Source organism: Furipterus horrens, unplaced genomic scaffold (genome assembly GCF_987537825.1).
Source record: "Furipterus horrens unplaced genomic scaffold, mFurHor1.1.pri manual_scaffold_4, whole genome shotgun sequence".
NCBI lineage: Eukaryota > Metazoa > Chordata > Mammalia > Chiroptera > Furipteridae > Furipterus > Furipterus horrens.
The window spans coordinates 194,202,061-194,228,895 of record NW_028327174.1 but is presented as its reverse complement, the minus strand read 5'-3'; the positions used below and the strand labels follow the sequence as shown (position 1 = coordinate 194,228,895).

Sequence of the window (26,835 nt, the reverse complement as noted above, 5' to 3'; positions counted from 1 at the left end):
TCTGCTGACCCGACGGCCCTGGTTTGTGAGGGGTTATTGAATAAATGTGTCGAATGAGTGATAACAGCCGTCATTTCTTTAGCACGCCAGCCAGGATGCTAATCTCTAGGTCATCCCATCGTGTCCCTCGACCCTCTGCGAGGTGGAGCTGTTGCCCAGTTCCATTTTACAGAAGCGAAACGGGCTGAGGAATAGCACAGCTTCCCCAAGGCTGGACAGTTAGTCTGGAGTGGACACAGGATGACTATTATTCTTATGGCCTAAGTTATTATTGTGCTATTATACTAAACAATGTCTTTATAGACCCTTAAGCTGAGAATAAACACCCAGAGGTAACCCTGCCTGTTTTCTTGCCTTCGGGCAAACGCACACCAAATTCGTTATTTGTCTTTAAGAATACTCTTGCATAGTCGTTTCTCAGCACATTTTTTTTTTCATCACCTAGTAGATGTGGAGTACTAGGAAGAGAGAAGAATAGAGTTTATTTTCAGCAAATTTTCAGTCTATGGGAGAAAGAAGCCACAGGCTTCAGTGGTCATAATGTAAGTTTAGAAAATGACCAATTCCACAAGAGAGGTGCAAATGAAGTGCTGTGGGAAATCCAGAAGAGAGGATTTCTGGGGGGGAGGGGTCAGGGAAGGCTTGTGGTTCCAGCTGGCATTTGAAGTGAGCTTAGAAGGATGAGCAGGACTGGGGCCCAGCTGCGGGCACAGTGGTGAGCAGGATGGGCGCCAGGTATAGGGGCTGCATAAGCTCTGAGGCCCGAGGGGACCTAGGAGTCACCTCTGTGTGTAAATGAGATGGCCCAGGGAGATGGCAGGGCAGGAAGCAGGACAAGGACAGAGGCTTAGGGGACCCCGCCCCCAACACTGCGGGTCCTCAGAGGAAGAAAAGCAGAGAATGGGAAAACACAGAATGAGCGTTCCCGGAAGAACAGCCAGTTGCATTGGATGCTACAAGGAAGCTGAACTGGAGAAAGATCAGGGTCAATGGCGATTAGGAGGCCCATGGCAGACTTTGAGAGAGCAGTGTGTTTGGAGCAGCAGAAGCAGAAACCAGGCTGCTGATACTGAGGTCAGGAGGGCATGGGGCACACAGAACTACTTCCTGAGGTCACACTCCCCGGGTGAAGGCTGAGATTGCGCTGTCCTGGCGGAAGGCCGGCCGAGAGCCCCCATGGCCTCCCCTAACCTTGCCGGAAGCCGAGAAAGAACAGGGTCACAGGAGTCAGACAGGCCCCGCTTCGCACCTGATACCGTTGAGGAGGCGTGCGACTGTGCGAACTTTATTTAACCTGCCTTCAGCTTTGTCTGATAAACAACAGCAGCTACCACCGATTGAGGCTTACTGCCTGCCAGGTACAGTTGTAAGTGCTCTACGTGTGTTAGCCCATGTAATTCTCACAAGTGCTGTGACGTCGGTGGAACGACTGTCCCCATGACACAGATGACGACACCAGGACACTAGTAGGTTAAGGCCCTTTTCCAAGCTCCTCAGCTTGTTAGGGTCCCAACCTGGGCATTCTGGCTCCGGAGTATAGGTTAATATCTCCCTCTTCAGGCCTCAGGCTGGCTCACCTGGGGGAATGAATGTGCTGGAGAGTTCCGGGCCCAGAGGAGGAGCTACTCTCCTTTCCCTCCCAACCAAATACAAATGCCAAGTCAGGACAGCGTTGCCCGAGGACGGCCTTTGGGATCACGGGCTTCACACACCTTAGTGAAAATCCCATACAGAATGACACACAAAATCACCTTGGAAAGCGGGGCACGGATTCCATGAGCCCCTGGGACAAAGTCCAGTGAAAATGGTCTTGCATTCAGCACCTGTAATGCGGGGCTGACCAGCCAGCCTCACTGGCACCCCTGGGTGGGGAGCACCCTCAAGGCAAATCAGTAACAAGTGAAATTCACAAAGCAAGCATTTTATCTGAAATCTGAGAATATTCAACATGAGACACGCCTACTGACTTCCTGGATAAGTGTTGGCTGGGCGCACAGTTTACAAAGGAGAATTAGGATTCCTATAGAAAATGGACTGGGCTTGGAAGAAATTGAATGCCAAAAAGAATTACAGTCTCGACAAAAAATAACTTCCACTCATAGTTTTCTCCCTTACCGTCTGTATTCACACAGCTCTCGACTTTGGTGCAGAACTGTGTTTAAACACTAAACTACTTTGTTTTTGCAGATAGGCGCTGAGTATGTAATTAAAGGTATCCGTTCATTAGCAGAATCAGACAATGAAAGCTTACGTTGGCCTTCTCTGCTAATTTGGGAGGCTGTAAAACAGGCTAATACTACCACTGATTAACAATTGTCACATAGACAGTGCCTTGCTGCTGTTCTGCGGGTTTCAGTGAGAAGCTAGCACCAGCCTAATCATCCACAGCAAGACAGCGGTCTACTGCTCAGAGGGCTAAAGAGGGATGCTGCAACCTTTAGGGCAAAACCTCTGCCTTGCCAGCCAGAGTGATGGGAAGAGTCTGAAGTGTTTCATTCAGTATCAGAATTGTGGCCTCTCTGGCATCTGAGGTCAACAGTGGTAGAGTCCCCCCTCTTCACCCCCATCCCCTTTTTTCCTCTTTCTTTTTTAAAGGCTCTGGAGAGGGAGGCAGGAGAGCAGGGCCTGCCTTTGCCACCGCCTCAAGCAAGTAACGTTGCCCCTACTTCCCCATAAAGCAAAATGAGATCATTGCTCGTGCCCCTTCTGAGTCCGCAGTTCACCTTGTTCCGTATGTGGAGAGCCACAGTTATTTTGTGGCATTATTCTGTGGCATCAGTAATCCTCCGCAGAGAACCAGGGTATCAGATAAGGGGCAGGCCTCCAGTGAGGCCTGAGAAAAGGAGACTCCTACGGGGGATTTAGTTAGGTTGGGACAAGAGGCAGGTGCGGTCTGAGCCTGAGCAGCCTGCAGTGACATTTTCCAGACGGCCTTGGAGGCGCAGAGGCACAGTCTGGTGTCTAGTGACATGGGCCGGGGTGGACAGAGTGTCAGAAAGCGGTTAAAGAAACCCCACATTGCCCTGAGCTCCCAGAGTTGTATGCCAGCCTCTCCCCTTGGCACTGGTGACTAGACAGGGAGCCTCTCGAGATGGTGGTACATGGGGACAGAGATGGTGGTGATGCTAATCAAGGCGCCTAACAGGCACTGAGGCGCTGTGCTAAGCACCATGCGTCCATTTTCTCTGTAATTACATCAGGTCTGAAGGTTAAGTACCATTATTATTCCCATCTATAGAAGGGGAAACAGAAACTTTGAGGTTATCTGACTTGCCTGAGGTCACTCATTCCAACCAAGCCTTGGTCTACCCCCGGGGCCCCTGCTCGGACCACCAGGCAGGCGCCCCTGGGGAGCACCCCTCCCTGCCTGTGTGGAAGTCCGTTTCAACGACCTTAAGTGCCCAAGCTGTTGAGACAGAGAGCGAGGGGGATGAGGAAAAGACACCCGCTCTGTGCAGAGGGGCCGAGCAGACAGAGCCCTGTTAGAAAAGAAGCGCATTGGGAGGTCGTTGTAAAATGGGCTGTCAGTTCCTCCATCCGGAAAACGAGAGGGGCTGGGCCCGGTGACCCCTAAAGGCCCTTCCAGCTCTGCAGCAGTGAGTTCTGGTCTGCGGAAATGGGGGCGTTAGAGTCAGTGCTCGGGTTTGTCCTTTTGTTCGTTCGTTGCCTGGTCTGGCCGGGAGATGTTCCTGCAGAACCCGGGGCTGGCAGCTCCCGGAACTCATCCCAGGCAGGGACAGAGACCTCGCCAGCTTGCTGCCGTCGGGCCTTCGTTAATTCGTATGTGCAACAACCGTGCATCGGGGACCGGTGCGGGCCCACGGCTGTAAAACGGGGGTTGATTTCTCTGGAGATCATAATGGAACAGCCCGGCCTGGATCAGTGCTGGTCCCTCCCGGGTCGTCGCCCTGAGTTCTGCTACAAGCCCCCCAGGCAGATGCCTCTGGATGCTTTCTGGAAAGGCTGTGTTTTTGATCCTCAACAAGGCAACAGTTTTGTGCTCATTTTAGACGAGGTGCCCTGCTGGCCACTCTCCCTCGTAAGCCTCACACCACCCCTAAGTCGGAGACAGCCCTCCATTACAAGGGAGGAGAAGAGTTCCGAGAAGTTGCGTAACCACAACGCGCTGTCGCATGATCGCGTGCAAAGCACCTGGGCTTTGAACTCAGATCCAGGTTCCCATCATCACTCTCCTCTTGGCTGCTTAATAGCGGAGTGACCTTTGGAAAGCAGCCTAACCTCTCTGAGGCTAAGTTTTCTCATCAGTTAAATCGGGGCCCCTTGTGGTACCTAATTTATGGGATCATTGCCAGGGTCAGAGGCGATGTGACAGGTAACCCGCCTGACCCTCAGGTGCTCAGAGCCTGATAGCTCCCGTGCGTGGAAGCAGCATGGTGCAGTGGTTAGAATCAAGGTCTCTGCCCGCCTGGGTTTCTGTCCCAGATCCACAACCTATGCGTTCGCGTCTTTGTGCCTTGGTTTCCTCATCGGTAAAATGGGAGTGTTGATAATACCAACTTCATAGGATTTTATCGAGATTAAGGTTTTTTTAATTGCAGTTTCTGGGACATAGTAAGTGCTACCAATGCTGTCCCCACCGTGTGTGTTGCCATTGGTGTTACAACATGCCACGGAAGAAGGTGACCTGCTGAGGTGGGAGGGGCCCCGTGAGCCTTCAGAGGCTGGCAGCATGAACGGAAGTAGGTGGGAACAGACCCAGAGTGGGTCTAGATCCTACAGGGACCTGAACATCAGACCTAGGTCCCCCATTCAGTCCCTTCCTCATCATTTTGGAAACACATGCCTCGCCCGTTCTGTGGCCTGTCGCCTTCTCTTCAAATAGCATAGCATCACCATCAAGCAAATGGGGCCTCTGGGATGGCAGACATTTATCAAGTGACAGAGCTGGGCTACATGGTAGTTATGTTTGTTTTTAGTGACTTCATCCTTCAACTCTTTAAATTAGCTGCTGTGCTAATTTAAGGGACTTCTGCGGCGCATAGCTAGCAGTTTCTTCAGGAATGCCAATGTGCATGTGATATCCCCAAGTGACTGGGGCGACAGGTCTCAGCCAAACTATGGGGGTAAAAAACCCTGGTTATCTCCCTTGGCCAGTGCAGCGCCACTGCCCATCAGACTCTCCTGCCAAACCACAGGATCCCCGGGGACAAGAGCCAGGGCTTTCTGTCCCCCGTGGTCAAGCAGTTACCCAAGCCATGTTTCAGTGAGACTTGGGCCTGCGTCAGCATCATTGCAGGGCTTCCCGAAACAGAGCGTCCGGCCCACTCACAGGTTCCCAGTCTGTGGGTGTGGTGTGGAGCCAAGAAAGTGCACCTCTAACAAGTTCTCAGGTGATGCCGATGCTGCCGGGCCAGGGACCACGCTTCCTAGCCTCATCCATCCACCACCTAGATCCAGCATGCGTACCGCTGACAGACTCATTCATCTTCGTGCACTTCTGATCCTGCCACTCCTCTCCCTAAAATCTACCACATTCTTCTCGCTTCCTGCAGTGCCACATCTAAGCCCCCTTGTCTGACATTGCAGATCCTGTGAGACACAGACCCACGTGGGCTTTCAGGTCATATTCCCGCCTGTTTCCCTCCAGGCATACTGCCTGCCACCAAGACCCAGCAAACCTGCTCCTTCCACATGCTCTGGGTCCCACCTCTAGTCACTCACCTGGGCACTTCCCCCTCCCTCAGTGATGGGTTATGGATGGGGCTTGTCCTTCCCACTTGGTCAAGTGCTTCTGGGTAGGGGACTGCGTGTGCCTCATCTGTGTGAGTATCTGAGGGCCCTGGGACAGGGGAAGTGGTTCATGAGTAAGTAAATTATTAAAGAGATGCTTAACTAAAAATGAAAAGTATTTCTCTGAGAAAATTTGAGCACTTTCTCTGAATCTTCAGTGTTACCTTGCTTTGTCTGCTTTCCTATATTGTTCATTTCTGAGACTATATACAGCTTATACAGAAGTATAAATTCTGATTCCACTATCGATTTGTGACATTGGGCATGTATTCAGGCTCAGTAAGGCCTTAGATTCCTACTCTGTAAAATGGGAGCCGTTTCTGCCGACCTCACAGAATTGTTATGAGGGACAAATGAGGTGATATAGGTACGTTGCTTGGTACAGTGCTTGAAATATATGTAATAGGTCCCCAATAAATACTGGTGATTTTTGACAGTATGTTTGCCAGGCAAAATAGGGATAGGTGTTTTTTCATAAGAGATTTAATAAAAAATAATTCCATTTTATTTGAAAAATGGTGATAAATAAACATTCAGTATTGTTTCCGCTATTTTAATGAATCATACATACACCAAATTTAATTTTCAAAATTACTCCAAAGGACTAGTAAGCTTGATTTATATTTTCTTTACCAATCACTTTTATTTCATAAGCTTGACATTTCCATTAAAATGCTATTAAGTAAAAACAGGATTTTGTAGTATTTGTGATAACCTGGATCTCAATGTGATAATTGAAATAATCTCCAGGAAAAAATACTATTTCTCATTGTTTTATTTCTTCCTATATATCAGCTATATCTTTACTGCCTTCTTCCAGTTGAGTAGACCCATTAGCCCCAGAATGTGTGGTTTTAAGTCCATGAAAATGACATCTCTATGGCTTGGAAGGCCCTTTTAATCTTGAGGTTGTTAACTGGGATGCAGGAAGGAAGAGAAACAGGAGTTGTCCCATAAGTACAACAACCCTAGAAAGAAACGTGAAAGGCTGTCACACAGAAGAGAAAGCAGACTCATTCTTTGTGGCTCTGGGACAGGATGGGATGCAGCTGCAGACACTGGAGGGAGACGGCCTCTGACATTCCACCGGGAACACCTGAGAGGGCCCCTGGAGGTGGCAGGATCCCCATCACCAGGCAATCCAAGTTCAGGCCACCACCCTGAAAGATCAGCTGCTTAAATGACCCATCGGTGCTAGTGTCCCTCTCTACGTAGGAGTAAGATTTCTTCTCCAAGATGACATCATTGTGGAAATGTTCTGGAACTGGAGAGGATTCTACAACATTGTGGGGCTCACTTTAAAATGGTTAAAAGTGACATATGTGTGTCATGTACATTGGACCATAATAAAAGAAAATAGATGCATCATTGCACAGAACGATCTCCAAGGCTGCTTCTAGTTGTGCTGTGTTGCTTCTGAGGGAGCACATCACTCTATTTAGTCCACGCAGGCCACGTAGACACTCTCTAACCGAGGAGGAGTAGCTAATGAAGTGATAGTTCAGGCACAATACTGACTGTCACATGTCCATGAGAAACTACACTCCTGGAAACATATTTAGTGCTGTGGGAAGATACTTGTAATGTGCAAGCAGAAGGATTTTAACAGTGTGTCACGTGATCCTAACTTTACCGATAAATCAAAACGTTAATACCGTTCATCCCTGACTTGTGGGATTACAGATGGTTTTGATTCCTTTATGCATTTCTCAAGGTGTCTACCAAGGGCATGAATTACTATTAGACTCTATAAAAACGACTGAAAGCAAACAATAAATAGCAGTACTTAGGATTTTGTAACCCCTGACATGAATCACGATTTGCTGTTGAGTAATGGTGGCAAAACAGAGCGAGCACAGGTTAGCAGAATGGGTTTATAATTTGGGGTCATCAAGGTGCTCCGCCTGCTGCACCTCAGCTTCTCCACCTGGATCTGGGGTACAATAACAACAGTCTGCTTCCCAGGGTTGTGTGAAGAGCAGATGCAGTAATGCTGGCCCAACAGTGGTGTTGATCGAAGAGATCGCTGAGCCCTTTTCCTGGCTGCTGGGTGTATTCACGCTGCACATTCCCAAATCTTCCCTTTCACAAAAACTTAACGAGAGCTTATAAAGTTGGTGATTGCCACTTATCCAGTAATTTAAGAGCTAATTTCCAGTAACAGCGCTGCTTTCTTTTACTCGTCTTTTTTCTTGTAACCTTAACAGGAGGACATTTCATTTCATCTGAGGAGGAACCACCTGGTTTTTATTTACTGTCTCCAGTTGAAGGAGACCAGGATCAAGCCAGGTTGGGGGCAGGAAAGCCATGCGCCCTGGGAACACAAGCTCCTCAGGGGGAAGGGAGCTGTTCCCCTTCTCAGGAGGAACATTTGTTTCTCCAGAACCATGTGCACCATTGAACTTCAAAGGGGGTTTCCTTCATGCTGCTCCGGTCTGCTCCGCTGTCCTTTCTTTGAGACCAGTGTCAAGACCCACTTAGAAGGAACTGTGAACAGAACTTAGAGGACTTTGTATTCACACCCAGGGGTTCACTCTGCTAGAGGCTGGCTCCTTGGACTGGTGTGAAGAAAAGACCACTTTGGAGAGCCATCAAGCGCTCCAACAGCTTTCCCATTTAAGAGAGCTTATGGCTACAAATTATTATAACCTTGATTTTTTATTTGAGGCTTATCTTGCTATTAAAAGCAAACTTGCCCAACTCAACAAGTTCAATGAAACATTTTGCAAGGTCTAATACATGCTGAGTCCTGTAGGAACAGAGATGAATAAGTCATGGTCCTTGCCTTCCAGGAGCTCACAGCCTAGAGGTATTGGCATGTAAACGAATTCAGTGCACCTTGCCAAGGGAACAAAGAAGCAAGTCCAAGGAACAGGAGTGGGACATGGGACAGAGTCATCAGCGTGGTGAGGAGACACCTGAGCTGCTTTTGAAAGTGGACCAGAGGTGTGTCAGGCAGAAGGGTCAGAGCAAGGCCTTAAGGGCAGAGGAAAGCAGGTACCGGATACCAGGATGGCCCGGCTTGGTGGCTGATGGCGTGCTTGAAAGTGGGAGCGCCAGGGCCAAGGCCATTTAATACAGAAAAGAGCAAAAATGGTCTTGGCACTGCGCTTAGTACCGTGAGATGTGCTTCTACCTTTCCTGCAGCAGGATTTAGTATCCATGCTCCATCTGCTCAGGATCCTGTCTCAGGAACGGGGAGGCACACTGAGGGGAAGGGTTACACCTGGCCCCAGGTCAGCTCTGGGCAGGGCGGGAGGCGGGGCAGTGAGATGAGGTGCAAGAGCAGAGAGAGACGTGTAGAAGGGAGCCGGGTGTCCAGTGAGCACCAAGTCTCTGGTTCCAGGCCGGGCCGAGGGGCAGCAGGACGGGGCGGCAGCCAGGGCTCAGGGCCTTGAAGAGTAGAGTGTGTCTAGGGCAGTGACAGGAAATGAGGAGGGTGGGGAAGAAATCGGGAAGGGCCTCGAGTGCCAGAATGAAGAGTGTGACTTCGCTGTAGAGGTTCTTGGGAGTCACTGAAGAGCTGTAGCCAGTGGGCCACCCGACCAGGTTTGCTTTAAAAGGGGTGCCTAGGCTGCCAGTGTGCAGGGTGGATCTATGCTTGGCAAAGGCTGGAGGCAGGGGACCCTGTTGCGACAGTTCAGGGGAGAGTCCAGGCAGGGGAGAGAGGAGCTGGTTTCGGGGAATCCCAAGGAAGTAGGACCGGCTGTGGCGGCGGAGGAGGAGGAGTTGGCGTTTATTCTAATGCCGCCTGCTTGGGTAGCTGGCAGATGTCACATTCAAGGAGGTGGGGAATGAGGATCTGGGGTGAGGGGCAGGGGTCGTAGCTGGAGGTGCCTGTGGATGGTTGGATATGTGGGTATGGAGGGGAGAAGAACGTTCCAGGATAGCGGTAGATATTTGAGAATTATTAGCTGTGAATTTTCTTGAATATCAGAATAATTTCAGAATAAAACATCCAGACTAAGAAATCACAACACTATAATCATTTTTTTTTTGTATGAGTTCCAAATAAGAAAATAGTTAAACCAGAAATGTTATTGTGCCTCTTCCTAGAATTCGGTAACTGATGTATCTTTGCAAATTGTTCATTAAACTGTGCCTATGGCTTCTGGCCAGCCCTCAATGAGATTTTTATATTTCTTAATTATTCAATTACTACCCATAAGTAGGAGTTTAAAATCAAACCCAGAGTGCTCCATAAGAGACTATTCTCTTGAATCATGAGTACAGTAAAGGAAGTTGTCCATGTTGGGAAGCCTTATCGTAGAACGGGGGAAGTATACGTTTCTAGCCCTGGCTCTGTCCTGGGTTCAAGGCCGGGCTTTTGGTGTGAGCGTGGGCAGGTCACTTCCCTGAGGTCAGTTTTCCGGTCTGTACAATAAAAATGGAGATAATACCCACCTCCCGGAGTTGCTGCCAATCAAAGGAAAGGAGAATATGCAAGAGAAAGTGCTCTCTGTCTGCTGTAAAACTCACTCCAATTGTTGGCTCAACCGTCAATTCCTTGTGTGTTTCAGATCTCAGCAGCTAGAGAAGCCATTGGCGAGAAAGGAAGATCCTTCGGACAGTGATCTGGCCATCCCCGCGGACGGCAACCCCAACCCCGAAGCCCACCTGCCCTCCATCTGCCTCAAGCAGGTGTTCCCCAAGTATGCAAAGCAGTTCAACTACCTACGCCTGGTGGACAGGATGGCCAATTTGTTTATCCGGTTCCTAGGAATCAAGGGAACAATGAAGCTGGGACCAACAGGCTTTCGTACCTTTATAAGGTCAGTGAGACCGGCCCCTTCATCATGGGCTTCAGCGGGTAGGATCTAGACCCATATCTGGCTGGTCCGATCTGTCGGACTGCTCCTGGGAGGGGGCTGTCCGTGCCCGCTCTGGGGTGGGATTGGCCCAATGTCTTATTTGTTGGATGAATTAATGAGTGTTATGAGTGCGACAGCATTCACAGCCTCACGCTGTGGTTAAAAACAATTCTGTGCTACCTTGAACTAGGTCCTTAAATTGCATATAAATAATTAGCCCGTGGGTTCAGACAGACCTATGCTTCTTAAACCAGGCTAGCGTTCTCCCAGCGGAACGGGGCTGTGTGTGGAGTGTTCATGAAGCCACTGCAGAGAAACAAGGCACATCATTCCAAAGTGTCAATTTCAGGAGAGAAAAGTTAAATAATTCAGTCAATAAATAATTTAATATGTTTGCTCTACTATAAAAATAACAAGGTTATATTATAGAGTATAACACAAATTTTACATAATTTGACAGATAAAACATGAGATTTTTTTGCTGGAGTCTACAAAATAAGCCATTGCCACTTAATCTCCTGGGATTGTTATTTGTCTCTGCCCTTGGGGCACTTGGGGCAATACAGGCACCCTTATCAATACCAGCTGTGTAACCCTTAGGCCAGTTAATGACCTCTCTGAACCTCAATGGTCCTAGAAAACGGGAGTGAAGCTGCCTGTACCCCAGCATAGTGTGGCGTACACCTCAAAGAAACTATCTGCCAGCATTTGATGTCCCTGTTGTTCTTCTCGTCACTAGTTTTAATATTTCTACCTTGCACCTCAAAGTCACAGTCTGCATGGTTTGTTCACGAAAGCGACTAATTAGGAGTCTTGAATCAGAAACTGTTTTTGTCACACTTTTCTCGAAGTGTATTTTATAAACTCTAACTCTGACCCTCCGTTATTTCTGGTAGGGTGGTAAACAAGAGCATCAGCAGGAATTTTTGCCATTTCAGTAACCCTGAAGTAGTATGTGCTCGGTGATTTTGAGAAGGACTTTGGGTTAGTTTCAGGGGCAAAAGGAAAGCCCAGTGGAAGAGCACAGACCTTGGGGTCTGGCTTCAAAGTCAAGTGTGTTACTCTGTGGCTTTGGGCAAGTTTCTTGTCTTCTCTGAGCCTCGGTTCCCTCCTTTGTAAAGTGGGAATGATCTCTCCTGCCTTGCAGAGTTATTATGAGGTCGGGATGTAATATAGCACAATACACCTGGCCTAGTCTTTGTTCAGAGGGCTGTTTGTTAAGTGGGAGTCTGATGTTATTATTTCCATTAGGCAGTGGAAATTTTCAAGAGCAACAACAGACACATGTTATTTCCCTGAGCATGCCACCTGACATGGTCCCCTCTGACTCGCTTAGGAATTGCGTTTGTGTAGTCACAAATGGTTTAGATAGTGTGATTAGTTTTCTGTCATAGAACAGAAAGTTTGGCAATGGGGGTTCCAGGGCTGGTTAATGACCCGACAAAGTGATCAGAGCCCCATTTTCTGTCTTTCCGGTCATCCATCCTAAGCATGAGCTTTCAGCTTCAGCGTTGCCTTGTGGTCACAAGGTGGCTGCTCAGAATCCAGCCATCATGGCCAAGTCCCAGGCAGGAAGGAGGAAGAAGGGAGGAAGAGCAAAAGGCCTTTGCTGAGTGAATTAGACCCCTTTCCAAAGCTTTCCAGAGGCTGTGTTCAATGACTTCCACACACACCCATCTTCTTGGCCACTGCCATCTGCATGGGGAGCTGGGAAATAGAACTTTCTGTGCCCACCACTGTCCCAATATAATGAAGAAGAGGAGAGGGAGAAAAACAGCCCCTTTGTGATTATTGTGGCTCGGGACCTAGGGGAACAGCTCCGTGGCAGAGGCCCCAAGTCATGAGGGCCCTTGAGGCGCCATGGAAATGTGCAGGGTCCCAGGGGAGTGATGAGGACAGTGTCCTCTCTCAGCATGGCACGCCCAGAGGCTGAGACCTTCTGGAGTGAAGAAGGAGCTTTCTGGGCCCCTCCCAGCCCTGGGCCATGGCACAGGAGAGTCCATTCCTGACCCGCAAGAGTGAAGGATGGCTCGGCCTCATGGGGACAACAGCCTGGGTGCTGCAGGGGACCCCGGCCCCAGGAGACCTGCTCTGTCTCAACCTTGTGTGGGAAGGACTGTGTCTGGTTGGCCCCAACAACTTCTCCTGAGCACTCAGTAGCCACAGGACAATCAGAGATAAATAACAGAATGCCACCTGCCCTCAGGGACTCTCAGTCGGACAGCTCCCAGGGAATAAATAATCAAAAGCAATCCTTCGGCAGAGTCATGGGGTAGCAGACAGAATAGGGGACCCTTTGTCTGCCTGGTGGAATCAAGGCAGCCCCCCGCCCCCAGAGAAGGCGGGTTTGGACTGTTCTAAGCAGCACTTTGCTGGGCGTTAAAGGGGGCCACCCCATGCAGGCAGCGGGAGAGCCAGAGGAGGGCTTTCAGAATTGTGGCTCATGCTCAGAAGGCTTATCACCCAGGCTAACTTGATGGTGGAAACTGAAATGCTTCCTTTTCATTCCTGATAGAATTCTAGTAATATGTGAGAGAGGGAGGGAGATTAGAAAAACTAGTACAGCATAAGAGCCACCGTCTCGGTGACCTCCAGGAGCAGGCGGGGTGGCAGGGTCTGCAAGGAGGGGAGCACGGGGCTGCGGCAGCGGGAGACCGCGTGGTGGGGAAGGAAAGACCCCACTGGGCTAGGCGCCCCAGAGCATCTGATTTTCCTAGAGAAACTAGAACTGATTTTTATGTGAAACCTCAGTACATGTGTCTCAGTGTCGGCCATTCAGACAGTCATTTTTAAACCCGATATGGGTTCAATCGAAGCGCAGCTGCGCGTGGAGACCACCAGTGTGTGAGGAGCCGAGGTGCGCGCGGGGCGGGCCGCTGCGCAGGAAAGAAACCTGCACTGGGAACGGTTCTAGCGGAGAAGATTCCTAAAACGTTCTCAGACTGGCACGGGGTGATGTCAAAAATATTGCCACAAATCTGTCTCTACGTGATGGGCCTTATGCTTTTCCGTCCCTTTGTTCGCTATAATGAAGGGCATTTGCATGAAATACTGATTTTGTGATGTTAGAGACTATTAGGTCCTGCGGCCGTCATTCCCAATCTGTGTTCATGGGCACGACAGTGACCGTGGGAAGGGAGCACAATGCCTTCAGGTGGGGATGAGGCAGTGGAACAGACGGACGCAGACAAGGAGCCCCTCCCGGCACACGTACGCCCACCGGCAAACGTCCTGAGTAATGAAGATGCAGGCGGAAATGGAGAAAACATTGCACAGCCGTTAGGAGATTTTTCCTTTTTAAAATGTACCAAGAGATCCCAACAGCAACTTAATTGTAAAGGATGACACTCCTGCTTTTAGATTTATCTGAGTATGTTCGGTCTCGCCAGCTAAATTTAACAGCAAGCATTTTCTCTTGCTAACAACTATTCTTTCTCTCCTTTGCACTTGGTTTAAATTTTGCTTCATTATGAATTAATAATATTTATGCCATATGTTAAGTTGCACCAAGTGCCCTTCTCTGGAACACTGCACAGGAGACGGATGCTGACCGGACAGACCCCTCCCTTCAGAGCCCCCCGCCACACAGCAGAGGGTGAACTTGGCACTCATCTCTACTACCCACTCTCTCTCTCCAAGTCCCTCCAAGGGAACTGGAGGGAACAACATAGTAAACATTCTGGGCGAATTTATTTCCAGTGACCATCTCTCATAATGTGCTACACAGATCAGCAGTTTTAGGAGTGAATTATGCTAATGCCAGCCTGGCCATATTCTGTTTTTTTCTTCCACCAAGAAATGGGAAGTAATGAACTGTCGCGCTGTCTCGACTTAACTTGAACCGGCCTTTCGTGTCATTTCCTCGGGAGGCACGTAATAGTAGCACATATTACCATGAATTAAGTGCCTCTTTTCTCTATCTCTTCTTTATTATTATTTCATAATAATTGCTGGGGGGTGGAGACGTCTCTTCCTCTGAGAAGCAGAAGTGATCTGGTTCTTCAGTTTGACAGCTTTCTTTGAGGGAAACGCATTTTTGTTATTTTTCCTGCCCTTGGATTACCAGTTTGGGGGGCGTTCTGTGTAACTGACTAAGAACATGATTTCCAAGTGTGTCCTATATCAGGATTTGACATCAGTGTGTACGACACATGCTGCGCTTCCCGTCTCCTAAGCCTGAAAATCAAACTGTTTACCACGTGTGAGTTGGTTTCTAGGCAGTGGAGGTGACCCCTCCACAGGGGAGCACACTGCCCAGCCCCTCTGTGGCCTCTGAGCCTGGTCTCCTTTTAAATGAGAGAACAGATTTCTCTTTTTCCTTTTCACCCCCTTCTGCCTCCTTTTTTTATAAGAAATGTGAATATGCTTCATAATGGGTAGCTGTTGGCGGGGGTGTTATTCTCTGAGAGACAATGTGGTGTGTCAGAATATTCTGGAATGGAAGCTTAAGGGGCCTTGCCTCTCCTCAGTCATTAACTCCTCCCTAACTGTGGAAATCCCCCTTCTGTGATGACCTCTTTCTGGCACTTGTGTGAGGTCTATGCCTGGCACATCAGTGGCCTTTAAAGTAATACATACATTATAACCCAGAGTTGTCTTTTCCCCCTCCTTACATGTTCAGGTGGTGGAGTTTTTTTCGTTTGTTTTTTTAAACAAATATTGGTCATTTGTTAGCTTTCACCTTATAGACACCTCTTCAGGAACAATGAGCTCCTTGTCTGCACAGAGAATGATAACACAAAAGAAATTCTATAAATAGGGTTTTATGGAGTGGAAAAAGTTGGTGTCTAAATTTCCCATGAGATGTCGGCAGTTGTCGAGAGGAAATGGGGACAATGATTTCACATCTTTCTATACTTGGAATCCTGATGAACCTGAATGATTTGTGATTCTCTGGCATCAGTCGTGCCCAAACTCCTTTGATTATAAAAACAAAACAAAAGAAAACATTTCTTCAAACTGGTTCTACGTCTTGGAGGAAGGCTGGGACCTGCTATTTGTCTCTTCCCCACATGTACCAGGCACTAAGCTAGTCCTTAAGATAGTTTCGTATGGTGAGTAGCCTGATTCTAGTTGTAGGGAATGAGGAAGTTTAGATGCAGAGAGTTCCAGTGACTTGATCAAGGTCACACAGCAAACTTGAGATTCAAACTCATGCGCGTTGGACTCCACAGCTCATTTCTTCCACGTACATTTCTAGCCTATTTTCTTCTTAGGAATTTTTCTGGTTTCTCGTGTTACCATATTGCTTGTACTTCTCCTCTACTGAAGGAGTGAGATCCTTTAGTCATTTGAAGAACTGCATCCCAGGACATAAGGGGAAACTGTTCTCGATGATTAAGAGCTACCAAGACTTCACGTTTTTACCCCAGGCTCTGAGATCACTTCCACCTCTGAGAGTAGTACCCAAGACTGACTCAGTTCTGCATCACTTCCTGGGCCCAGAATACCACCTACATGTAGTGGACACAAAATAAATTCTGCATCTAGTGGGCGGGTGGATGAAACTTCATTCCCTTTCGGAATCTATTGAGAACGCTTGATAACCACAGGGACAAACCTGAAAGCTGCTGTACCCCAGTGACCCATCATCTTCCCTGGCCTTCTATCCTGAAGCCTCCCCACAGGGGCTCTCTAGAGGCTCCAGCTGTCCTGGGCCCTGCCTGAGACTTTGTGTCTTGAGTTCCAGGTGCTTCCTGGGGCCCTGGGCTGGGCCACCTCTCCACTTCTCCCCAAAGCCCCCAAGTCCACTCTCCTCCAGGGGAGAACTGAATGTGAATCCCAGCTGTGTAATTTCGGGCAAATCACATCCCTTCTCCTGAGTCTCAGCTTACCTATCACTGAAATGGGACTAAGAACACTTCCCTCGTCGAGTGGTTATAAAGATCCAGAGAGCTAATGGGCAGGAAAAGGCCTGACATGCAGATGGTGCCCCCCAAAATGCCTACAGAATCAAAATTCTTTGAAGCACTTCCTGTCTGCTGTGGCCAGCAGGGTTCCCACCCCAGCCCGGGAGCAGATGTTGCAATCAACTGTACTTGCCGGAGTCACGAGGGAGGATGAGTTTCCTTGGAAAAGGGATAAATGGAGAATTCTTTTTGGTAAATTACGTCTCCTGCTAAAGCTTTGACACTTCCATTTTCTACCTGTCAGGAAAAAAATAACTATATACCAGTGGTCAGTTCAGCTTCACTCTTTACACTATTAGACCACAGAGCCAGGCAGCATTGCTCCTGTCCTATGCAGGAGCCGGGAGCCGGGAGCCCAGAGGACACTGATATGATAATTAGAGAAAACCGTGGCCGTTCCTGATGAAGCTTTGGAAATGAGCCGCGCAGATAGTCCAAATGCCTTGGGAGACACTGAAGCCCCGCCCCGTCGGAACCCAATAGAGATAGCCATCTCGGTGACAGGGGACATGAAAAGCTCTGCGTCCACTGACATGTTGTTACTGGGTCTCAATAACTGTGCGCTGATGCACTTTGAAGTCTGCCACGGTGACTTGTGATTGAAATACAGAGCCAGCCGAGGAGGAGGCAGGATGTGAATTGATGGCTTCAGAAATACGCACGGGGAGGAAGAAAGGAAGGGAGGCAGGGGCAGGGGGCAGGGCCCGCAAATGTGCTAGCATGTAAGGAGCACCAGCCTGGTCCGGGCCCCAAGCTGGCATGCTTCCAGCCACCCTCGATAGGGGGTGCATGGGTTTAGAGAGGGGCCTCTAAAATGCCCAAACCCTGCCTGCCAATCAACCCCTGGCCTGTCGGGTTCCTAAGAGAGCGAGTCACACAAGGGATGATGACAAATGGGAAATCAAAGAACCACTCTATCAGTAGCCGGGGCAATGGATGTGCACATGTTTGGAAAGCTGAGAGCAGCAGTGAATGTAGCTCAGCCAAGTGGACAGCTGGCCCAGAGGTCTAGCGTTGAGGATTTTCAGGGCAGATGTAGCCACCGTGGGGACTCGCCTCACAGCACGATCCTGTCCGGGAGGGCAGTGCATCTGCACGGGCCAGGGGCTGCCTGCAGGCACAGCAGAGCCCGGAGCCCTGGCGCCCAGACGTTGACGGGAGAGCAGCATTTCTCCAGAACAGACAGGGCCACTCACTTGAAGGTCATCCTCGGGCAACCTCTGATGGGCTGAGATGGTTCTAGTTCTGGGAGAGGAGAAGAGGGGAAAAGGGGAGAGAGATCAGGAAGGGAACCAAGAATGGTGACCCGACCAGGTGCCAGGCACCATGCTGGCTCCTCCTCTCGTTTTCACAACAGCCATGGGGGCAGGTGTTACTATCTTCATCTGGAGACCAGCAAATAAAGGCTTGCAGGCTTAAGTCAATGGCCCATAGTCGCAGGATTTCAATCCCTATCTGTCGAATGCCCCAATCTTATTCCTTTCAGTGTGTCAGACTGCCTCCCCACATTTCCGGACCCCTCAAATACAAGTGGGGAGGAGGAGGATTCTAAACACCCCATTGTGGCTGGACAGGACGCACCATTGCTGACATCGGACTAAAAACCTGGTTCTCTTGGCCTCTCTGGACCTAAACCAGGGGGACACCTAAAGCTGCCTCCTCCCTCCTCCGTCCTTTTCAGGTGACTTCCCTAAAGTCAGGAATGAGCATCGAGCTCCCCCCGCCCCCGCCCCCAGCAATGCTGTGTCGGCCCACATGAAGGGGTGTGGGGAGCCTGTGCCGTTCTCCTCTGAGTCTTGGGCTTACTGTGGCTGTTTGGGGCCTCCATAAAATCTCCAGGTGACAGACTGAGATGAGTGAAGTGCAGAGGCCTCAAGCCCCAGGCCCCAGGACTCTTCTGGTGAGCATTTCCGGGGGGATCACCCTGCACAGCAGTGACGCTGCCGCTATCCTTGGGTCATCTGAACATGCTGCCGTCACGCCTGAAGGCTGGCAAGAGAACACAGCACTGCAGGTCCAGCTTTTCTCCTTCTCCGGAGACTAGTGGAGGTGAAGGTGAAGACGGTTCCCTCTCCCAGCCGACAGAACCTACATTGGACGCGCAGGGACAAGCCAGCACACATGACTGTAGTGAAGACTGGCTGCTTTATAGGTGGGGAAACTGAGGCTCAGGAAGGGGGAATTGTTTAACCAGGGCCATCTGGCTTCTAAGCGGCAGAGCCAGGTTTGACTCAAGACTTGCCCGCCTGAAGCCCTTGCTCTATGCAGCCCATTAAAGCCCTAATTAGCCAAATTACAGGAACTCACATGACGAACCTCAAGTTACACTTCCCGCCTTCTCCCCCACCGTTCCCTGCTCTGCACCCTTCATTAGATCCAGCTCTGGGAAGGAAGGGCCCGTCAAGCTGGGAGCACAGCCCAGGCAAAGGCATGGAGGTGAGACAGAACAGGACAAGTTTGGCGCAGAGGTGACGTGTCTCTTCCCATCTCCGGCAGGAATTGCAAGCTGAGCAGCAGCAGCCTGTCCATGGCCGCCGTGGACATCCTGTACATCGATATCACAAGGAGATGGAACTCCATGACCCTGGACCAGCGGGATTCAGGTACCCGGGGACTGACCTCCAACCACGCCCTGCGGGAGTTCAGACAAGGATGGGCAATACAGCTTCTGTCCCTTCTCTTTCAGGATCAAGGTGGGGGGAGGAGGAAGGTAATTCTATCAGCTCAAGGGATTGAGCTGAATTTGAGTTCAGGACACTGTCTGCTACAAGGCTGTGCCCACCCAGACTCTAATTCCTCCATTGGAACCCCTCGTTTTTGCCTAAGGTTTTCTAATTCCATCCATACTGGGAATAATACCCTGTTACCGTTCATCTGTTCACCCCTCAGTGCTCTTCACTGAGCATGTGCTGGGCCAGGCTCTGGATAGACTGGAGTGAACAGCGCTTGGTTCTCACCTTGAAAAAACTCTGTTGGGTGGGAGGCAGGTGCGAACACAATACAACCAGAGTGGGGTCTGTGCTAGGAGCGGGGAAGCCCAGAGAGGCTCTCAGGGCACCTAGAGGAGGTGCTGCCAGTCGAGAGAGCCCCACGGAGGGCAGGGAATGCGATCAGTCATGAACAGGGTGGGACAGGTCCTGCTCTGGCGGGGGTGCTGCTTGGTCTGGGCACCGACCCCTGGGAAAGGCCCAGGGAACCCCAAGGAGCTTAGGTGGGCTGGAGCAAGACAGAGAGAGAAGGGGCAGAACTGGGGTTGCAGGAGCTGCCAAGGCCTTGAACCTACACAAAAGTTTGCTCCCAATCCTCTAGGTTCAGTGGCGTTAAGGCTTCAGTCAGAACGATCCACCTTTAGGTGGATGAGTTCCTGATCCTTTTCCTCAAAAAGGGCCTTTTTCTACAAAGTCATAATAATCATACCCGACATTTGTTCGGCTCCTCACAAAGTTACCAAGTACGTTCATGCATATTTCCTCATCAAATGTCCCCGTGCGGTAGGCGTTGCCAGCCTCATTTCACAGGTGAGTGACCTGCAGCTCGGGTCACCTGGCAGCTCAGGTCGCTTGGCAGGGGGCACTCAGGGGACCCACTTTCTCCTGTGATTTGGTGGAGAGGACATGAAATCGGAAGTCGGGAGATCCAGGTTAGAACTGACTATGCCTTTTCTAGGATGTAACCTTGAAAAGCCATTCCACCTCCTAATCTCCATTTCCGGTTCTGTAAAAGGTGCCTGAGGGCTCCTGGCCAGTGGGTGTGAAAGCCTTTGGGTGCAGTACCAGGCAGTTAACCTTGCTAGCAGGCACCACTTGGGGAGAATCCTGGGCTAGGCCCCTCTGACCTCTGACAGTCGGGTCCTGCACACAGCTGAGTTCGGCCCCCGGGCTGCCGTCTCCTGATCACAGGGGACCAGCAGGCCCTCTCTGCAGGCTCCGTGCTCCAACCTCCTTTGCTCATTGGCTGCTCAGTGATGACCGTGCTACCGGCTACCATTGTTGTGGGTCTCCTGCATGCCAAACCCTCTGCCAGGCCTTTTACATGCATGGCGCTGGCTAGCACCCTCCTGCAGGCCGTTGTACAGAGAAGGAAACTGAGGCTCAGGGGCACGGCTGGCGAGTCAGGCTCTCTGTTGCCTTGTCCTGCTAATTGATCCCGGAGTCAGATGGCCACCCAGCTCCCAGCCTTTCTTTAGTTCAAAAGCAGAACCTGGGGGATACCAAGGCTTGTTGAATCCACAGGGTGAGTGCTCCCAGGTGTCTCCACAGTGGGTGCTCCCTCACGGCCCTCTCTGGCAGCCAGGAGAGGCTGGAGATGGAACATCTTCAGGAGAGGTAGGCAGATTAATTACCATCTCAAGGGCCGAGAGCGCTCATGTGACAGTGGAGCAGAGAGCTTTTCGCTGACGCCTTCAGAAAGTGAAGGAGCGTTTGCTCTGTGAGCTGAATGCGGGGAGTCGTGGCAGGATCCTGTGGAGGGGCCAGATGAGGGGGTGGGGTGGCAGTGGGATTATTAAATATTGAAATTGATCAGGAGTAGCAGCAGGAAGCTATTTATCATGTTTTAGTGCTTCAAACTAGCATTACCATCTGGCCCATTGTTAATTGTGAGTAGATTTTCCTGTTTTGTTTGCCTCTTAAATTGCTCCCTGAAAGCAGAATCCATGTGGGTTGTTGGCAGCACAGGCTTGGTGGGCTTTTCTGGGGTCTGCCAGCTTTCTGGGGTCTGCTGACCAAGCTAAGGAGATGAGAAGAATACTTACTTTTAGCTCATTCTGACAAATCCCGGACTGGGATCTTCCAGGCCTTTCCCCTGCCTCCGCCTGAGTGTGTGGAGTAATAACAGTAATAACTACAATTCTGAGATCATCTCCTAGGCGCACAATCACTGCCAATTCTCACCCCAGCATTCGGGGTGGGTGATTGTATCCCATTTTACAGATGAGGACCCTAAGGCTCCAAGAACAAAAGGGACTTGTCTAAAGTCCCATAGCCACTGAGTAGCAGAGGTCACATTCAAACTCAAGCCTCCTGCCTCCTGGCCCAGGACGCGTCCCCAAACCAGGGCCACATCCCAGAGCTGTCATGGGGCTAACAAGAAAGAAGTCAGAAGAGTAGTAGAACACGGGATCCCATCCTCAAAGGGCACACACGCACGGACTCATTCACTCATTCATTCACACACTCATTCATTCACTCGCTCATTCATTCATTCACTCGTAACAGGTACTGAACATGTTAGCGGGTATTGGGCCCTATGGGAATATAAAGGGAAATTATTTACAAATCTTACTTTCCAGAAAAAAATAATAGGAGACCACTTACTGTATGACATTTACTATGTAACAGAAATAAAAAATGCTTGTTATGAATTACCTCCTTTAATCTCACACAGCCCTGTGAGACAAGAGCTCTTATTCCCATTCGACAGATGAGAAACCTGAGGCTTAAAGAGGTGAATTTAAATAGATGTGGTAAGTGTTCCAGTGGGGACCCTGGGACTTGACCCGAGAGCAGTCTGCCCATTGCCTTTCCATTTTACCCCGTGTCTCTGGCCTTACAAGTGCAAAGGACGCACAGCTGACAGATACAATCAGGCGTGGTCAGAGGTCTGATGGGGGACGCAACAAAGGACAGTTCTGCGAGGGCTGAGAGAGAGAGCTCACATAAAGCACTTAGCACGGTGCGGGGGCCAGAAGAGGCACTCACTGTCTGCTCTGTACCCCAGAGGGCCTAGTGCGGGGCCCAGAGCGTGCCAGGGGATCTCACTCGGTGCCCAGCATATGTCTGATGAGCAGAAGAATGCCAAAATAAAATGTGCCCCCACCCCCAAAGCAGGGAGCTCGGAGTGTGGGAACCTTGGCTCAGGGTAGCGGTGGTCTGCTGGACAGGGTCTCCCTTTCCTCTCCTTACTGTCCAGCATAGAACGCCAGCCTGTTTGGATAAGATCATCACCCAGCACCGTCACCAGCTGTATCCAAGTGCTCACATACCATCCCCTTGATGGAAACCAGCCCAGACCTTCCTTCAGTCCTAATGAGACTTTGGTGCCCCCTAAGGGGATTAACCAGATGCCTGATGTTTGAGACCTTTATGAACCTACTCTTGAAATGGAGAAGAAGAATGATTTTAAAAAGAATAGTGAGGGGAGAAAAACTAAGAAAGCATGCATGTTATAAAATCTAAATCTCAGACCATCCTTTTGAATAGGTTTGTTTTCAACTTTTTTTTTTTTTTTTAATTAGGCCAGGTGAGTAAGACTGGATTAATCATAATCCTTAGTTCATGAAACACTTCCATCCTGGTCCATGCCTAGCCTACTTTTATTTAGTTGGCTTTTTGAATTAGTTATTTTTAATAATGGCATAAGCATTCACTCACTCACCACCCAAAGCAAGAGCTACAACTTGACAATAACCCGCATATCACATGTGGCTCTTCTCAGCACCAGCCCATCCCCCACCTCTCCCCACCCAAGGAGCCTTCTCCTGCATCCTGTGCTCAACAATCCCTAAGTAGGTTTGTCTTCCTCGCTGTTAGAATGTCAATGACTATTCTATTCGGGAATTTGATGGAATTTAGTAATATGCAATCTCACCGTCTCTAGCGGGCCAATGTAATTGTCATTAAAAAAAAAACTAAAGATTTCAATTTCCAATGCTAGAATTTCTAGCAGAACACAGGAATCCAAATGAGGGTGTTATCAGCAAAACTGGAGTCTAGTAGCCCTATCGTTGCCCCACTGTCAACTGAAGAAACAAATTTGTCAGTGCAGGTGAGGTTATTTCATGTAAATTGTGCTCACAAGCACCTGCCTCCCCTCCTCATTGAGACGCTGCTCCCCACTCTTCCCAGGGCGGAATTTCACTTCTCTGTGGTGAGAGACTAGGACGGCATCCAGATTAGGCAACACAGGAGGTGTCACTCGTGTCGTCTTTGAGAGACAGATATCTCACCAGCAAAGAGGACATTGGGGCCCAGCAGCTGGGCGTCTCATCCATTTAACACACGACGGGTATCTTGGGGCTTCTGACCCTGCACAGCTTCGTTCGCTTTGCAGTCAGATGTTTTGCTGCTTAAAGATAAAAGCTTAAGGTCCCTCCCAGGAACCAAGGGAAACATGATAGCAAAGCAAGAAAAAAATGGACTGGAGAGTTTTTCCCACGCCCCCTCCTTCTCCACCCACGAAAGCATGGGCATGCCACATGCATGTGTGTGTACAGCACACATGAGCACAAACATGCACACACCCCTTGTTTACAGAGGGAAATCTAAGACCAACATGGTTTAATGTCTAATATATGCTAAAGCCAGAAACATTTCTTCCACTGCTTGAAGAACATCCGCACTCTGCACCCTCCCCCCCGGGGCTGCCATGCTTTGACTGGCAATATAACCAAAGCCCGGCACTCTGGGAGCAGCCAAACCTGCCTCGGAATCTGGGCTTGGTAACTTGCTAGCTGTGTGGCCTCTGCAAGTTATGTGCCTTCCTCTGCGCCTCCTGCTCATGTTCTGTCAGGGGGAGATGATGATGGTGTCACCTCACAAAGTCACGACCGTGGGTGAAGTGAGACAGGGCCCGGGAAGCGCTCCGAGCAGGGTCTGCCGCAGGGACGCCCAGAAAGCGGGGCTGGGGGGGGCTGCTACTGTTGTTATCCCATTACTGCCACTGCACCCCTGTCTCAGGAAGTGCATCCTCACACCTACTCATGCCAGGTGCTCAGGGGTGCTGGGGACAGGAAAGAAGCACCTGCCTCTCAACACACTCTTGGCCTTGGAGAGGAATGGAACAGGGGGCAACAGACATTCCATCGGTGCCCAACACAGTGCCCACCCTCCTCTCCTCTCCCTGCAAGACCACCCTCGCCCACCTTGGCCTTGGACTGTTTTCTATAAACAGCCTGGTGATTGGCTGCCCCTTTGTCCTTACACCGCACTGCTCAGCTGGGAAGACGGACCCCTGGGTCCAGTTCAAAGAAAGTGGGGGTGGTGGGGGCTGAGAGACCCCAAGGGCAGAACAGCGGCAGGAAATGCAGCAGCAGCAGGGAGGCCGTGGGGCTGCGGCCTGAGCAGCCAGGCCCAACCCCGCTCTCGGCCCCGCAGTGGTCTCTGCTGACTGGCCTCCCCCATTCCTGCGTGGGTCTGCTTGCACACTGGGGGACACTTGCTGGCTGCCCTGGAACGGTCATGGCTGCCTGCAACCCTCCCTCTGCATCATCTCTCAACTCAGAGCCCAGCGCCAGCTGCCTGCCAGTCGCTGGGCTCGCGGCTCCAACTCAGGGAGAGCACCTGAGTGAGGGGGCCCTGCAGACCCACAGCCCACCACTAGCCTCCTCCCCCCCATCACGCCAGCCAAGCGGCCGGCCACCGTGGAGGTTCTCCACCAAGGGCACTCGGCTGTGCAAAAAGCCCCCTCCGCCTGCACACACTGCCCAGGCCGACTCCTCCAGGAGCCTTCCTCAGCCCTCAAGCTGCGCCTGGCCCTGCTTCCCATCGGCTCCAACAGCACCCAGCCCTCCTCCTTGACCACACGGATCACAGTGTTAATTAAACACTGGAATGAGAGTATATGGCATTTGCCCCTTAGGCGGAACTCTTAAGCAGAGCTATTCCCACCTGGCACACAGTAGGTGCACAGCAAACCCAAGATCCTGACAATCAGCTGACCCTGTGTGTGCCAGAGTCGTGCTACTTTCTCTCCCCAAATTTCCTCCGTGGACTTCAGATCACCTGCCTCCCATAGTTTCCTCAGCTGGAATGAGCCCCACTGAAATGAATTTGCTTAAGAAGGTACTTATTTTTGCTTGGAATGTTTAGCACAGCCTCACTTATACATATACATGGACAACCCCCTCCCTCCGAAAGACGGAGCCACGGGTAACTAGGCACGTTGCACGCAGCACCTCGCACGACGTGTCTGGCACAAGCGGCATTCTTCAGCCTTGAAATCATCTTGCAGTCAGATGGGCCTCCCTGGATGTGTGCCCTACACACTTACAAAATAGTCGGAGTCAGAATTATTTTTAATAAAAGCAAGTGAGCCAGCAGAAATGCCAGTTCCCACTCCCTCGCACAGACACTTCTCTTTGGGCGTTACGGGCAGGCTGCGCTTTCTGTGATTATGTTTCCCCTCGGTGAGGAACGCCAGGATCCCTGTGTTCACACCCCAGCTCCTTCCTCAAGCCAGCGCCTGCTCTTCATCATCCTCCCCGTCACCTCCAGGATGCAGGGGCCAGGATCCCCGCCCGTTGTCTGGCCTCAGGACGCAAGAAAGAGGCCAAGGGGAAACAGCAGAATGGTTTTTCACTCAGCTGTCTCCTTTCCTCCCACGCGTCACTTCCCCTCCCCAGATCTCGCAGGAGAAGCGGCGGCAGCAGCATGGAGCGTTATGGGGACAACATGAACAACAGAGGCAGGCAGGCGGGTGCCAGACCCTACACCCCGCTCTGGGAGCCCCGAGAGGAGACCCTTCAGCTCTAGGAGCCACAGTTTCTCTTAAAGCAGACAAGCGACACCCACCTTGCCTTGTAAGGATTTAGTAAGGAAGTAAATGGGAGCTCTTTGTTTTAACCACCATCGTCATTCCTGACGTGTGTGTGTGTGTGTGTGTGTGTGTGTGTGTGGTTTGCAGGTTACAAAACAGTGTTCCGGTCCGCTTGTTCATACTCCCTGTGAGCTCAGTCTTACTCCCAGGACTCCATTTAGGGAGGAGGAAACCAAGTCTCTGAAGGGTGAAGGAGGAGTCAGGGACAGAGTAGAACCCAGTCCTAAACATCAGTCCTGTGCTGCCTTGGGAAGTGACAATGGTCACAGGCTCCTAAAGATGGAAGGACCGTGCCAATCCCAAATGTCCCCGGGTCCAACAGCCCACTTCAGTGGTTGAGGCCTCCCTACGTGTTGGGCAGAGCTGTGTTTGTTATTTCTGAACAATAGTCCTTCGGATGGATGTGCCAGTTTGTTATCCATTCACCTGCCAAAGGGCATCTTGGTTTGCAGGGTTTTTGTGAACATAAGTTTTCAACACAGGTGGGCAAACACCTTGAAACATGATTGCTGGATTGTATGTTAAAACTATGTTTAGCCCTGGCCAGGGGGCTCACTCGGTTGGTTGGAGCATATCGTCCCATACACCAAAAGGTTACAGGGTTAATCCCCAGTCGGGGTGGGTCTGGGAAGCAACCGATTGATGCTTCGCTCTCCATCTCTCTCTCCCAACCCCTTCCTCCATCCCTAAAATCAATAAACATGGCCTTGGGTGATGATTTTTTAAAATGTATTTAGACTTTTTAAGAAATTCCTAGTCTTCAAAGTGGCCTTACCATTTCCGATTCCCACCAGCAATCAGTGAGAGTCCCTGTTGCTCCGCATGCTGTC

General features: G+C 50.4%; 1 protein-coding gene across 1 annotated transcript in view; it reads left to right on the top strand.

Annotated features, from left to right (window-relative positions):
- Positions 1 to 26,835, top strand: part of TTLL11 (tubulin tyrosine ligase like 11) — a 190,345-nt gene that overhangs the window by 141,778 nt on the left and 21,732 nt on the right. The window contains exons 7-8 of the mRNA XM_090274676.1: positions 10,272 to 10,523; positions 18,968 to 19,074. Of these exons, the coding sequence (XP_090130802.1) occupies positions 10,272 to 10,523; positions 18,968 to 19,074 (359 nt within the window). The remainder of the gene's footprint in view (positions 1 to 10,271; positions 10,524 to 18,967; positions 19,075 to 26,835) is intronic.